Raw genomic sequence first — 16464 nt, 5'->3', positions numbered from 1 at the left:
GAGTAACAGGCAAATTTGGCCTTAGGGTACTGAATGAGGCAAGGCAAAGGCTAACAGACTTTTGCCAACGGAACGCACTGGTCATAGCAAACACCCTCTTCCAACAACACAAGAGAAGACTCTACACACCAGATGGCCAACACTGAAATCAGACTGATTATATTCTTTGCAGCCAAAAATGGAGAAGCTCTATACACTCAGCAAAAACAAGACTGGGAGCTGACTGTGGCTCAGATAATGAACTCCTTATTGCCAAATTCCGACTTAAATTGAAGAAAGTGGGGAAAACCACTAGACCATTCAGGTATGACCTAAATCAAATCCCTTATGATTATACAGTGGCAGTGAGAAATAGATTTAAGGGACTAGATCTGATAGACAGAGTGCCTGAAGAACTATGGACCAAGATTTGTGACACTGTACAGGAGACAGAGAGCAAGACCATCCCCAAGAAAAAGAAATGCAAAAAGCAAAATGACTGTCTGAGAAGGCCTTATAAATAGCTGTGAAAAGAAGTGAAAAGCAAAGGAGAAAAGGAAAGATACACCCATTTGAATGCAAAGTTCTAAAGAATAGCAAGGAGAGATAAGAAAGCATTCCTCAATGATCAGTGCAAAGAAATAGAGGAAAATAATAGAATGGGAAAGACCAGAGATCTCTGCAAGAAAATTAGAGATACCATGGGAACATTTCCTGCAAAAGATGGGCTCAATAAAAGACAGAAATGGAATGGATCTAACAGAAGCAGAAGATATTAAGAAGAGGTGGCAAGAATACACAGAAGAACTGTACAAAAAAGATCTTCATGACCCAGATGATCAAGATGGTATGATCACTCACCTAAAACCAGACATCCTGGGATGTGAAGTCAAGGGGGCCTTAGGAAGCATCACTATGAACAAAGCTAGTGGAGGTGATGGAATTCCAGTTGAGCTATTTCAAATCTTTTTTTTTTTCCATTTATTTTTATTAGTTGGAGGCTAATTACTTTACAACATTGCAGTGGTTTTTGTCATACATTGAAATGAATTAGCCATGGATTTACATGTATTCCCCATCCCGGTCCCCCCTCCCACCTCCCTCTCCACCAGATCCCTCTGGGTCTTCCCAGTGCATCAGGCCTGAGCACTTGTCTCATGCATCCAACTTGGGCTGATGATTTGTTTCACCCTAGATAATACACATGTTTCGATGCTCTTCTCTTGAAACATCCCACCCTCGCCTTCTCCCACAGAGTCCACAAGTCTGCTCTATACATCTGAGTCTCTTTTTCTGTTTTGCATACATGGTTATTGTTACCATCTTTCTAAATTCCATATATATGTGTTAGTATACTGTAATGGTCTTTATCTTTCTGGCTTACTTCGCTCTGTATAATGGGCTCCAGTTTCATCCATCTCATTAGAACTGATTCAAATGAATTCTTTTTATATTTCAAATCTTAAAAGATGATGCTGTGCAAGAGCTGCACTCAATATGCCAGCAAATTTGGAAAGCTCAGCAGTGGCCACAGGACTGGAAAAGGTCAGTTTTCATTAAAGTTCCAAAACGGCAATGCCAAAGAATGCTCAAACTACCACACAATTGCACTCATCTCACACACTAGCAAAATAATGCTCAAAATTCTCCAAGCCAGGCTTCAGCAATACATGAACTGTGAACTTCCAGATGTTAAAGCTAGATTTAGAAAAGGCAGAGGAATCAAAGATCAAATTGCCAACATCCGCTGGATCATCAAAAAAGCAAGAGAGTTCCACAGAAAAACATCTATTTCTGCTTTATCGACTATGCCAAAGCCTTTGACTGTGTGGATCACAAACTGTGGAAAATTCTGAAAGAGATGGGAATACTAGACTACATGACCTACCTCTTGAGAAACCTGTATGCAGGTCAGGAAGCAACAGTTAGAACTGGACATGGAAAAACAGACTGGTTCCAAATAGGAAAAGGAGTACGTCAAGACTGTGTTTTGTCACCCTGCTTATTTAATTTACAAGCAGAGTACATCATGAGAAACACTGGACTGGATGAAGCACAAGCTGGAATTAAGACTGCTGGGAGAAATATCAATAAACTCAGATATGCAGATGACACCACCCTTATGGCAGAAAGGGAAGAAGAACTAAAGAGCCTCTTGATGAAAGTGAAAGAGGAGAGTGAAAAAGTTGGCTTAAAGCTCAATATTCAGAAAACTAAGATCATGGCATCCAGTCCCATCACTTCATGGTAAACAGATGGGGAACAATGAAAACAGTGGCTGACTTTATTTTTCGGGGCTCCAAAACCACTGCAGATGGAGATTGCAGCCATGAAATTAAAAGACACTTACTCCTTGGAAGGAAAGTTATGACCAACCTAGACAGCATATTAAAAAGCAGAGACATTACTTTGCCAACAAAGGTCCATCTACTCAAAGCTATGGTTTTTCCAGTAGTCATGTATGGATGTGAGAGCTGGACTATAAAGAAAGCTGAGTGCTCAAGAATTGATGCTTTTGAGCTGTGGTGTTGGAGAAGACTCTTTGAGAGTCCCTTGGACTGCAAGGAGATCCAACCAGTCCATCCTAAAGGAGATCTGTTCTGGGTGTTCACTGGAAGGACTGATGTTGAAGCTAAACTCCAATACTTTTGGCCACCTGATGCAAAGAGCTGACTCATTTGAAAATATCCTGATACTGGGAAAGATTGAGGGCAGGATTGAAGGAGACGACACAGGATGAGATGGTTGGATGGCATCATCGACTAAATGGATGGCATCACTGACTCAGTGGACATGAGTTTGGGTAAACTTCGGGAGAGGGTAATGGACTTGGAGGCCTGGTGTGCTGTAGTCCCTGGTGTTGCAAAGAGTTGGATATGATTGAGGCACTGAACTGAACTGAACTGAAGTCACATCAGGCTAACATTCCCACTGCAGTTTAACACACAAAAATACAAAAAAACAGATACATTATAAGAGTGATAGCATTAAAGATATCAGAGAATCATGGGAGCAAAGATGAAAAATAAACTAAATTTCCAGACATTCAGGAAAGACTATTTTTTAAGGTAACTTGGACATGAGAAAACTTTGGACATCATTATGTTGATTGTGGAAATACACTCACTGGTAAATATATATGTTAAAAGTTTACAAATTTTATGTTTTAAATATTTATAGTTTCATTATATGTCATTCATACCTCGATAAAGCTGTTTAAAAAATTAATCAAAAATTTGTTAAAGGGTGCCAGATGCTCAAAACACCTGCCAACATCTTATTCATCCCAAATTAAGTACCCAGGGAACTGCAGAATTACTGCTCATATTCTTTTAAGATTAAAATGAGAATAAAGTAACTGTGGTAGGCATTTTCTCTATACTTTCTTAGCTAACTTTTGAGTTCAATGAGATCTTATTAACACCTAAATATCAACATATTGGACAGTTTCCAATGTAACAGGAGACCACTTAATTTGGCCTTTTAATTAGCCTCATATTATTCTACAAATATGTATCTTAATGTAACTTACTAAAATTACACAGGTATTTAAATAAATACTTAAACATTTTCATAAAAATCTCTTTTTCCCCTAAAAATAATCATCAAAAAAATAGTGTTTCTCAGGTCACTGTAATAGATGTTGATATTTTTACTTTAGCAGAATGGTAAGTTACCCTGCTAAGAACAAATGATACATGAAAATCTGAATTTTCAATAATGATAGGTTTTGAAGATGAATATCTGCCATAGGACTAAGGATATTTATATTTTTATAGTTAAACAACATTTCAGTGGCAGTTTTTCAAGAAATTTATTATGTAAACCAACATTACTTATTTAAACTTTTAGTTGCAAATATTTGCAACTTGGACAAAAGTTTAAAAATGTTGTCTATGTTCTATGGAAAAAATTAGTTACATGAATGAGACTGATGCAGAAGCATCAGTTAAAATGTGTGAGTGGGAAGTCCTTATCTTTATAGACACAGCCAAGTGAAACTAATTCCTTTTTCTTCTCTCTTTCCCTCTTTCTTTCTTGTCAGGCTCTCCCTGTTTTCTACTCCCCATTTTGGAACTTTGAGTTCAATTCAGACCTATGTCTACAGTGTTCAGGCAGGTAGAGCAACTGCTCAAATCAGGACAGTAGGACTACTCAATACATATCTGTCTTCATATCTATATATAAACAAAAAGCACTTGATTCCATTTAAAAAGGCAGATGTCTGAAACTATTCGGATCAAATATAAATATATCTTAATATATGCATAATCACTTAAGGATTTCAGCAAAAGTTAAGCAATACTTTTTGCTCAAAAAATTTAAGTTTTTCAAATAAATCAATATGTGAGGAAACCATCCATTACCTTCCAATCCTCTCTGTACCGGAGTGCCACTGATGCACCAGCGGTTAATCCCACTCAAGCGCTGAGCCATTTCTGCAGCCTGATGGGAGAGAACGAAAAGAGAGACACAGAAAAACGCAGAAGGATTGCGTTTACTTATGAAAACAGCTCTCCAGCCCAGGCTTCCGGTCAGATGCATTTTCCCTTACAGAACAGTTATCCCACTCAACACTGAACATCGTATTCAGTGGGCTATCTTCTAGTCTGGGGCTCTTATTAGCAGGAGGCTGCCATGTGTCCTTTCAAAGAGGAAAGGAAGTTCATGTATGGATAGAATGAAAATGCCCCAACTGAGTGATACATTCCCTAGCCCAGCCCATCCTCCAGATGAGAAGAACCACTGTGCTAATAGGCATGACTCACAAATTCAGTTCAGGCCACAGACTGGGCACAGAAGACAGAATAAAGACATACAGTGGAGTCTGAATAAAAGTTTTTCCTTTAGCATTTTTCCATTACCATTTGGTCTCTGATAAAAAGCTGTCAGTTACCAGAGCCTGTATGGTGAGCACTCCATGTAGCAGAAATGATGATAAAAGTCCCTAAGTAGAGTTTACTTAGATCTACATCACATAAAAACTACCATCTTGTTCAAATATAAATGAACTTTTCATACAGAGCAATGATTCCGAGTACCAAATAATTCCTAAGGATTATATAGCTCATGCACAAGAGAAAGCAAATGCACAGTGTCCAAAGGCAAACTTTTGCCAAATGTCAATATTGTGGGTTAAACTACACGTAAACTATTAAATTTCCTATGAACAGTTTCCTCCAGTCTCTTCCCCAGCCCTCAAGCATTCTGCAGAAATTCTCACTTTTACAGCAGGACATTCGACCATCTGAGCTTCATCAAGGCAGATTCTCCACCACTCCACAGCTACAAGAGGACTGGGAATAGCCATGTAGCGCTTCTGGTTCCTTAAGCGACGCCCATCCTCACTGTTGCTGTGTGGGATGTCTACATAGTTCAGTTCTGAACGGAGGACATCGTAAGTAATGATGACTATATCCTGTTCTGCCAAAAAATGAGGCTGTAAAAAACCATCTTTCTTCACTCCTTGATATACCTAGGATATAATCACAGACATTCATTTATACCCTTACCAAGCCCTTTCTGTTTATAACCAAACATCCTATAAAATACATCCCAGAACTATTTAGAGAAACATGCATTTTAGTGTGGAAGACTAAAAACATAAGCAATGGAAAAGGAACTGTAACAGAAGTAAACGCGATAGCATCACAGTGGAGACCAATTTTATGATTAAGAAGGTAAATTCAGAGAGGAATTCAAATTTGCAGTAGATCTTGAAGTACACTCAGGAGTTTCCATGGGTGGAAGAAAGGGGAAAAAAGGTAGGTGGGTAGATGGAATCAATAGTCTGTGCACAATAAGAGCTATTATTTACTGAATGCCTTTTAAGTTTTAGCACTGCAAAGTTTTATCTCCCACCTTTAACAACAACTCTGTTAGTTGTTGTTATTCCTATTTCACACATAGGAAACATGACGTGACTTACTCAAAACTAGCAGAGTCAAGATACAAACCAAGGTTTGCCCTCTTTACAGAACAGAGCTCCTCAGTGGCAAAGATGGTGTTTTATAAACTACTGTATTATACATGCCTATCACAGTGGCTGAACTATAGAAAATCTCCAGTAACATTTGTGTTACTGGAAAGAAGAAAAGAAGAATATAAAGTGTAAAAAGAAGAAGAAAAAAAGTGTAAAAGTGTAAAAAAAAGAAGAAAAGAAGAATACAGTGTAAAAAATACTAACCGTAGTGAACAATAACATTAAACGAACACTCACTATGTGCCAGTACTTTATCAAATCATTTAATCTTCACAAAAAGTGTGTGGGGGTACAACTTTTAGAACTTAGCACAATTTCTGGCACACAATAGGTGTTCACTAAATATTTGTTGAATGAGTAAATTCTTATTTTACAGAAGGGGTAACTGAGGCTTCAGGGGAAGATTCTGGAGCTAAAAGGATCATATAAGCAGATAACTATTAAACAATGTTGCCTTTGAACTGCATTTCTTTCTGAATACAAAGATGTTTTCCCTTACATGATTAAGGACTTTTTCAAAAACTTTCATAACTTTCCACTCAAAGTGCTTTAACTTTTAATGGCAGAAAAGAATAAACAGTCTACTGTATTTTTTTCTTATTCTTAATTTCCTCTTCGAGTTCTGACTTAATATTATCTCATTAAGTTAATTTTGGGGATAAAAACAAGGTGACAAAGATTATAAAAACTATCATAAGCAAACATTTACATTTTCCTATCCCTTTAAAGAGTCCAAACTGTCTTACCAAGACTCGAAGAGATGATGACCTCACATGCCTGTTGATTTCATCCACCCACTGATGACAGATGGAACTGGGGGAGATGATCAGAGTTGCTCTTGTAGATACTGGCTCCATTGCAACAAGGCAGTGGGGGCAGTAGAAAGGTTTAACCTTCAGATTCTTCTCCTCATAATTCACACATTTTGCATGTTGCCACAAGCGGCATTTCAGGCACTGAACACGAGGCTTACAGTCTGCCTGGTCAAGTTCACCACATATGCACTCAAAGCGATAATCGGGAGAATTACAGGGACCCATGATATTAGAGTGTGGCATGTCATCACCAACAGGATTTAGAGATTCAGCTTGGTCCTTGGCTGAATGTTCTTGACTGACTTCAAAGACACATGTACCTTCAGATGTGGTAACATCAGTAATTTCAGAGTTACCGGTAGGTGGGCAGTGATCCTGTGGGCTGAGACTGATGCTCAGCTGGCTTTTTTCCCTTTTTGTGGACAGAGCAGGTTTCTTCCTCCACTTACTACGGTTTCTCCTGGGCTTACAGTAATAATAGTAAGGATCATCATCATCATCAGAGGTATTTGATGGCAAATATTCAGAGTCTGTGTCCTTGTTTCCTGATTTTCTGGATTCTTTCTGAGTTTTCCTTGGACTCCCGACTGCCTATGAAAAATATTATTTATTTAATTTATTTCAATGGAATGACATAGCTAAAATTAAACACCCAACTTCATGTGCTTTACATAAAAATCTCATAGGCAGTCTTTGTCACTCTTTCCCTGAGGAGAATCACTCCTGATCAGTGGTTTTCAAATTGCTCTATGAACTCCTCTCCCTGCAGGCCCAAAAGGAAAAGAAAACTCTACCGTTGTTTAATTAAGATTTGGAAGGAACAAAACTTAGAAATAAAGGGAGCTACTAATTTTGCTATCAATCTCTTATAATTTACAGTCTGTCTAAATCAATAGAAGACTGGTAGTTTATAATACATAAAGATACAAACGAGGGTAATTATGGGCTTCCCTGGTGGCTCAGTGGTAAAAAATCCACCAATAGTAAAGGTGATGTGGGTTCAATCCCTGGGCTGTAAAGATCCCCTGGAGAAAGAAATGGAAACCCACTCCAGTATTCTTGCCTGGGAAATCCCATGGATACAGGGGCCTGTCCATGGGCTGCAGTCTACAGGGTCACAAAAGAGTTGGACATGACTTAGTGACTAAACAACAACAGGGGCAATTATAAAAATATCAAGTATTAAAACACAGCTTTTAACTAAAGTAAAAATGAATCTACCAGTTATTGCAATAAATAAATAAATTCCTTCTTTCTTTCTCCTTTCTACTGGTGTACCCTCTTGCAATTACTTATTGAATGCCAATTCTGAGCCAGGCAACATGTTAGATGCTGGGAATGTAAGTATGAGGTATATTTAGCTCCTGGTCTCAAAGGAGTCTGTTGGAAAAGAGAGAACAGTAAAAGGCAACCCACTCCAGCATTCTTGCCTGGGGAATCCTATGGACAGAGGAGCCTGGTGGGCTACAATTCATGGTGTTGCAGAAGAGGAGGACACAACTGAGCGAGACCCTTTAAAATGATGCTACAGGATTGCATAAGGGGGTTATATAACAGATAGGGTCTGTGTTGGGGAGGCAGATGCCAGCTGCACCTTCCTAGAAGTGATGTCACAGTCAAGGGTGAACAAAGGAATGAATGACATTAACATGGAATGATTGGCATTAACTGAAGGATATTTTCCTTTTTTGGTAGCAGAAGGATTATTAAAAGCATAGAAGTTCATTGCAGTCTTCTCACCTGGCTGGGGAAAAACTGCTGAAGACTCACTACTCTTGGAAGAGAACTTCTTGGTCTGCCATTTCTTTCAAAGTAGCTAAGCTAGTAACTCTACATTTTGAATTGTTGTCATCAGTCTTTTCTTGATTTATATTCACAAATTTTTAACTATTTTCTTAAAAGTAAACTGTAGTACTGGCCCAGAAGTTTTATAACAAAATATAAACATTTTAAAAGGTGATGACAAGGGAAAATGAGAACTTATATGTAGAGTTACGCAGATGTAATGTATTACCATTTTTAAAGTATGGAACATGCTTTTTGAGTGAGGACAATAGCATGAGGGTGAAGAAAGTTATTTTAACCTATGTTATGCTTTACAAACTAACTGCATAATCCACTCAATTACCACTTATTTTTAGCTTCTACTCTGATGGCACTTTTATTCAGAGAGTAGAAAACAGAAGTCATAGTCATGAGTGTTTTCCTAATGTTTCTGTTTTATCATCTGGCTTTAGACAGGCGGGGTCTGTCAACTTACTTGGTAAAGCATCACATACACACTTGATAAACGGTATTACCTGCTTTCTCGTTTTATCATGTATGTCCTCTTCTTTGTAATTCTTCCCCAGTGTAAAAGTACCAGAAAAACCATGGCCTTTGATCTGTTTCACAAGGCCTTCAAAAATTAAACATTTGAGCATCCGTTTCAGAAGACTCCTGTTCCGCTGAACATCATATCTATATATAGAACTGACATATTTGTAGATGGAAAGAATAGAAACTCCTTTTTTTCCATTCATTTCTTTAACAGCTGTCAGGATCATCACCCGTGTAGCTAAATGCAAAAGGATACGCTAACTCAGTCAAAACAATTAAAGTGAAAAGAAAATAAAACTCAGTTAATCTTAATGTGCATTAAGAACCATGTTAAGAATAAAGATTTATTAAAGACATGCTGTCTGTATATCATCATTTTGAAGAATATGTAATAAACTTATCTCAATTAAGAAATAAATTACAGTAATGAAAATAATTTAAGAAGCAAATTACATTACATTAATTTGCTAATCTACAAATTAAGCAACAAAACTATCTGGATCAAGTCAAATCAAAGAATAAATCTTTACTTTTGTTACCTAACCCTATTGTTAAGATAATATGCCCTGTAACCAAACTTTTATGCAAAGTATAAACAACTGTAAAAACAATTATTTATAACAATTATAAGATACTGCTATTAAAGATTATAAGAATTAGAACAAATATCACTGCAAAAGGTGTTATCTTTAACAGATTTCATACTTACGGGGGCACTGAACTTTTTCTTTTGGTTCAAATTCCATATTCTGGGTCTCTGTCTTTTTTATATTTCCGCCAGAATAACGTGATGGAATGAAATAATTTACTACTTCTCCCTGATATAAACAACATTAAGCAGTTACACAGTGTTTTGCTTTCAGTATTCTGAGTGGTTTCACAAAATTAACCCTCCTTCTATTAAGGAGATGCAAAAGAGATGTAACAAATTATGAAAGAAAGGGCTAAATATGTTATTCACACATACAAATCTTATATTTTATTTCAGAGTTAACAGCTAGCCATCATTTTAAAAAAGCATGCATATTAAATTACTTAAAGTGTGATATTTCTGAAATTAACATGTTAAGCCTTGTTTAAAATTGTATTAACCAACTGAATTTGTAATAGCAATCAAATTAAGTTAAAATTAACACAGCTAATGAGCAGAAAACCCTCAAAAGGAAGTTATTGATAGTTAAAACTGTACATGCCAACTCATTTCTCTACAAAGGAAACAGACATTCTCTACTCTATCCCTTACTCAAATCTGAAAGGATAATTTTGCAAACTTTACCCCATCAAAAGATCACATAACTGCTAAGGTTGCAAGCATGGTGGACCCTGGCCTCATTTCAGCAGGATTTAATGTGCTAATTGACGATTTCATTATCTGAAAATATAAACTATAAACTATGAATCTCAGTGAAGCTTTTTTTCTTATAAACTCTAAAATTTATATTTTTAAACACAACTATACACTTTAGAGGGTTTCCCTAGGGGCTCAGATGGTAAAGAAATCCACCTGCAATGCAGGAGACCCAGGTTCAATCCCTGGGTTGGGAAGATCCTCTGGAGAAGAGAATGGCTACCCAGTCCACTATTCTTGCCTGGAGAATCCCATGGACAGATAATCCTGGGGAGCTACAATCCCTGGGGTTGCAAAGAATTAGACATGACTGAGAGACTAACAAGAATACACAAAAAAACTGTACAAAAAAGATCTTCATGACCCAGATAATCATGATGGTGTCATCACTCACCCAGAGCCAGACATCCTGGAATGTGAAGTCAAGTGGGCCTTAGAAAGCATCACTACGAACAAAGCTAGTGGAGGTGATGGAATTCCAGTGGAGCTATTTCAAATCCTGAAAGACGATGCTGTGAAAGTGCTGCACTCAATATGCCAGCACATTTGGAAAACTCAGCAGTGACCACAGGACTGGAAAAGGTCAGTTTTCATTCCAATCCCAAAGAAAGGCAATGCCAAAGAATGCTCAAACTACCACACAATTGCACTCATCTCACACGCTAGTCAAGTAATGCTTAAAATTTTCCAAGCCAGGCTTCAGCAATACGTGAACCATGAACTTCCAGATGTTCAAGCTGGTTTTAGAAAAGGCAGAGGAACCAGAGATCAAATTGCCAACATCTGCTGGCTCATCGAAAAAGCAAGGGAGTCCTAGAAAAACATCTATTTCTGCTTTATTGACTATGCCAAAGCCTTTGACTGTGTGGATCACAATAAACTGTGGAAAATTCTGAAAGAGGGGAATACCAGACCACCTGACCTGCCTCTTGAGAAACCTGTATGTAGGTCAGGAAGCAACAGTTAGAACTGGACAAGGAACAACAGACTGGTTCCAAATAGGAAAAGGAGTACATCAAGGCTGTATATTATCACCCTGCTTATTTAACTTACATGCAGAGCACATCACGAGAAACGCTGGGCTGGAGGAAGCACAAGCTGGAATCAAGATTGCCGGGAGAAATATCAATAACCGCAGATATGCAGATGACACCACCCTTATGGCAGAAAGTGAAGAAGAACTAAAGAGCCTCCTGATGAAAGTGAAAGAGGAGAGTGAAAAAGCTGGCTTAAAGCTCAACATTCAGAACTAAGATCATGGCATCCGGTTCTATCACTTCATGGCAAATGGATGGGAAAACAGTGGAAATAGTGGCTGACTTTATTTTTCTGGGCTCCAAAATCACTGCAGATGGTGACTGCAGCTGTGAAATTAAAAGACGCTTACTCCTTGGAAGGAAAGTTATGACCAAACTAGACAGCACATTAAAAAGCAGAGACATTACTTTGCCAACAAAGGTCCATCTAGTCAAGGCTATGGTTTTTCCAGTAGTCATGTATGGATGTGAGAGCTGGACTATAAAGAAAATTGTGCGTCAAAGAATTGATGCTTTTGAACTGTGGTGTTGTAGAAGACTCTTGAGAGTCCCTTGGAGAGCAAGGAGATCCAAGCAGTCCATCCTAAAGGAGATCAGTCCTGGGTGTTCATTGGAAGGACTATTGTTGAAGGTGAAACTCCAATACTTTGGCCACCTGACGTGAAGAGCTGACTCATTTCAAAAGACCCTGATGCTGGGAAAGACTGAGGGCAGGAGGAGAAGAGGACGACAGAGGATGAGATGGTTGGATGGAATCACCAACTCGACGGACATGCGTTTGGGTGGACTCCGGGAGTTGGTGGTGGACAGGGAGGCCTGGCATGCTGCAGTTCATGGGGTCGCAAAGAGTCGGACATGACTGAGTGACTGAACTAAACAGAGCGACTAACACACATTCATTTTAGAGTCAAGAGTTTGTTTACTGAGAAATTTTGTTTGTTTCATTTGTTCGTTTCATTGAGAAATCTACTTACTTAGCTATTTACCCTTTAACAAAGTTCTAATTATTTGACCCCAAGATTTATATATCTGAGATTTGCACAATTTTTGAAAAATAGCTCTCAAAAATATGTAGCAGTGGTGTGGAGATCTGAAGAAGTGACAAAACATTTGAGGAAGTAATCAAGCTTTCCTAACAGAATTTCTCTGCCAACTAGAAGGAAGCTTGATAAATAACAGCATATCTATCCCCTTTGTGATTGGCCAATATCACTTTAAAAAACTTTGCCAGGTCACAAATATCCCATTTTCTGTGCCTATGTGAAGTTAACAACTAATACAAGTCATAAGCCACAGAAGAAACTAAAAGTGTTGACTTAAGTGCCAACCAAATGTTCAACATACGATGCTTTCTGGAGAACATATGCTCTGCTTTCCCAAGCCCTGTAGTACTCCTCCTACCTCAGGAAGAGTGAGAGCATCTTGTTTGACATCTTGTCGAGTATGTGTCAGAATCAGAGCCAAAACTTCCACTGTCTTTCCAAGACCCATCTCATCTGCTAAGATCCCACCAAGCAACTGTGGTCCAGCATTTGGGTACTCACGAATGATGCTAAAGGAAAATACAAGAAAAACACATCATAGGAATGCAAATATAAATCACCCTGTTCCTAAAGAGAACTGGGAGAAATGCATAAAAGTCTTAAGCTTTTTAAAACTATACTTTCAGTTGCAACAATTATAATCCCTAGATCATGAATATAAGAACAGTGAGAATAAAAAAGCTGCCTGAGTTGACAACTTAAGTGTGCAGAAACAGAATTGGTACTATCATCATTTTTTTTCCTCCCATAAATAAAGGGAAGCATGTCTACCTTCTGTGACCTTTATGAATCTGTGAATAAAAATGGCAATAACTACTGATTCACTAATCATATTTATTGACTCTTAAAAACTCTTTTATAATACAATTAACAAATTTAATGAACTGGCCCATAGTAAGGTGATATTTTACTTAAATTATACTCTCTTTAAATATCAGTAACTACACATCTTATGTCTATACTACTGCATTTATCTACCAAAAAATTACAAGTGCTATTAATTCCATGTCTATCCTATCTATAAAACTGTCTAATGAGACTTTAATTTAGTATGTCTTTTTTGAGGTACTGCCAAGGCTTAAGACATATGCTGTCAATCTCATATAGGTTTTCATAATATTTGTTTTCAATATCAAGCACGCAAGCAGAGTTTTGCCTTACCAGCCTGTGTATGGATTGTAGTAGAGTTTCAAACCCTCAGATGTAACAATTTCTCTCCATAGAAAGTGCAGGGTATTTTCTACAAGAAAAATAAACCATTTTCTGTTTATTTTCCATTCTGCCAGATAATTACATCAAAATAAAAGTAAGTCAACAGCCAGGATACCCTGGGAAGGCACATACATGTGGGTAAAAGGCCAGGACACCACTTTATTCTTCAGATATTACACTTTTGCTTCCTTTGCTTAGCACACAAATATTTCCCATAGAAGCAAGTGATAAGGCAGAAAAACTAAAGCAAGTTACACCTGCAATTATATTTTATTGGATACTTTATAATTTATTAGTTGTATTTTAATTATGCAAAGTATAGCAAAATAATACAAATTATACTAGTATAGAGGATTAATAGGAAAAGAAAACCAATACATTTCATCAAGGCTCAGCCAATAAATGAAAGCAGCTTGTCTTTTACACATGCTTTAAGAAGTTACCTTATATTGTTAAATAATTTCACAGATAAATGATACTGGGCTAATACACTAACTTATATCAGATCTAACCTTTCATACGGGTCTGAGTAGAGGAAAGGCTTAACTGAGGAAAAAAAAAAATATCTCAAACTACAGCAATGAAGTACTGAGTCTGTGTCAACCAGCATCTTCCACTATCCCTTCTCAATCAATATTTTAAGTTGTTTAAACCAACTGCTAAGTTGTAGGTATGTCTCTACTTCGAGTGAAATGGTTAGTCATTTTTTGTTACCGTCTTCAGTGATTAATAGGTGAAGTAGGAATACAGACCTATAGGTTTTATAAAACAAAAAAAAATTAAAAGATTAAAAGTTTTAATTTATGGGAACCACAGAGAACCAAAAAACCACTAAATGACACATGTGATTTAATCAACAAAATCTAGCCTGGGGACAAAAAACAATGAATTACTGATACATGCAGCATGGATGAACCTCAAAAACATTATGCTGAAAAAGGGCAACTCCCCTCCACCTGAGTGGACATATTTTATCATTGTCTGTTTCAAAAACAGGCAAAACTAATTTATGATGACAGTGGTTGCCTCCTGAAGGGGTTGAAGTAGGAGAACTGACTAGGCAATGATGGAAAGTGCTGGGTGATGGAAATATTTTATGTCAGCATTGTATGATACAAATATTAAAAGAAACAGGTAAAATTAATTTTAATATTTTTGTCTAATGTAATCAAAATACAATATTATCATTTCAATACATAATCAATCAATATAAATAGTAGTAGTGAGATATTTCACATTCTTTTCTTTTTGTACTATCAGAAATCTAGTGTGTATTTTAAACTTACACCACATAATTTGGACAGTCACAATTCAAGTCTCAAGAGGCATGGGTGGCCAGTGTCTACTTTTGGGAAAGTCTGGTTCTATGTCTTAACTGAATTGCTAGTTACACAGATGCAGAGATTTATCAAAACTTATCAAACTGTGCCCTTAAGATCTACGCATTTACTGTTTATGTTACACCTTAATCAAACTCCTTAGTTAAAAAAAATTATTTTATTTTAGAGAAAAAAATAACCTGTAGGAAATTCTATAGAGCTATAAAATTTCTTCAACAAATATAAGAAAAAAATAGGAGAGGAAATAAAACCTATGGACTAAAAGAAACTTAAGAGACAGCAAGTAATTCCAATACTATATGGATGTTATTTGGTTTCAGATTTGAACAAACTAAAGAGAGAGAGAAATAGAAAGGGGGTTAGGAAGGAAGAGAGACAGTGATACTAAGAAATCTTTTGGTTTCAAAATCCATTATATATATATATATTTGTTTAAAAAATCTTTATCTTTTAATGAAGTAAATTGAAACATTAACAGATGAAATGATATAACATGTGGGGTTATTGTTGCTGTTTAGTCACTCAGTTGTGGCCGACTCTTTGTGACCCCATGGACTGTACCTACCAGGCTCCTATGTCCATGGGGTTTTCCAGGCAAGAAAACTGGAGTAGGTTGCCATTTCCTTCTCCATGTGGGGTTACTACTTCAAAATAATTCAGAATATGGGAGAAGCAACAGTAAGAAATAATATTGGCTATGAGCTGATATTTCCAAAATAAAAAGTTTAAAAAAGTTTGTTGGATAAAAAAGTGGGAGAAATACGGAAGAGATATTCATCACTAATTAAATCTATATAGGAAAAAGGAGAAATGGTTAGCACTTCACTTCCTAGGGACATGTAAAAGTCTCATCTAGTGTCCATCCCTAAAGACAATGATAAAGCAGTGACACAAATGATTCCCATAAATTGACTACTTTTATGAAAACACTTACTAGATGACATTTCTTTTTATTATTTATTTTGTGGAGTAAAGAAAATAAGTATAACTAGGAAGCTCAGATTAGTCACATGTCAAGTCTCCCACTTTTATAAACTTGCTTTCTGTCCCTAACATTCACGATTAAATTGTACAGTTTCTTTCATATATTAGCAAGATTCCCATCTGATCAGGTCACAAAAGCAATTCTTAGTTGGAAAGGCATGTAAATGATCTCTTGGTTTTTTAAAAATTCCATCAAGGCAGACTTTACTCTGGTTGGAAAAATCAGTTCAAACTTTTACAGATGAGGGAACTCATAAATGAATTTCTCTAGGTGTCAATTTTGAAGGATGTCTTAAAAAATAATTTTGTTCACAGTAACACACCCATTCTATCCCAGGCTTTCAATATGATTTGTTTACTGACCGATTTTCTCCACCCAAACTCTCTCATTTAATCCCTCTGAT

At 36.9% G+C, this 16464-nt stretch overlaps 1 protein-coding gene across 4 annotated transcripts in view; it reads right to left on the bottom strand.

Moving 5' to 3' along the window:
* SHPRH (SNF2 histone linker PHD RING helicase) overlaps positions 1-16464 on the bottom strand; it is a 94738-nt gene that overhangs the window by 65251 nt on the left and 13023 nt on the right. For all 4 annotated transcript variants that reach the window (XR_011485623.1, XM_070461458.1, XM_070461459.1 and 1 more), the window contains 7 exons: positions 13686-13764; positions 12883-13033; positions 9806-9914; positions 9078-9334; positions 6709-7368; positions 5204-5455; positions 4347-4425 (listed from right to left, as the gene is read on the bottom strand). Coding sequence is in view for 3 of the 4 variants with exons in the window: in XM_070461458.1 (XP_070317559.1) it covers positions 4347-4425; positions 5204-5455; positions 6709-7368; positions 9078-9334; positions 9806-9914; positions 12883-13033; positions 13686-13764 (1587 nt within the window). In the remaining variant the exon portion in view is untranslated. The remainder of the gene's footprint in view (positions 1-4346; positions 4426-5203; positions 5456-6708; positions 7369-9077; positions 9335-9805; positions 9915-12882; positions 13034-13685; positions 13765-16464) is intronic.

This window comes from Odocoileus virginianus, chromosome 34 (assembly GCF_023699985.2).
Source record: "Odocoileus virginianus isolate 20LAN1187 ecotype Illinois chromosome 34, Ovbor_1.2, whole genome shotgun sequence".
NCBI classification, from domain to species: domain Eukaryota; kingdom Metazoa; phylum Chordata; class Mammalia; order Artiodactyla; family Cervidae; genus Odocoileus; species Odocoileus virginianus.
This window is presented reverse-complemented; position numbering and strand designations above follow the sequence as displayed.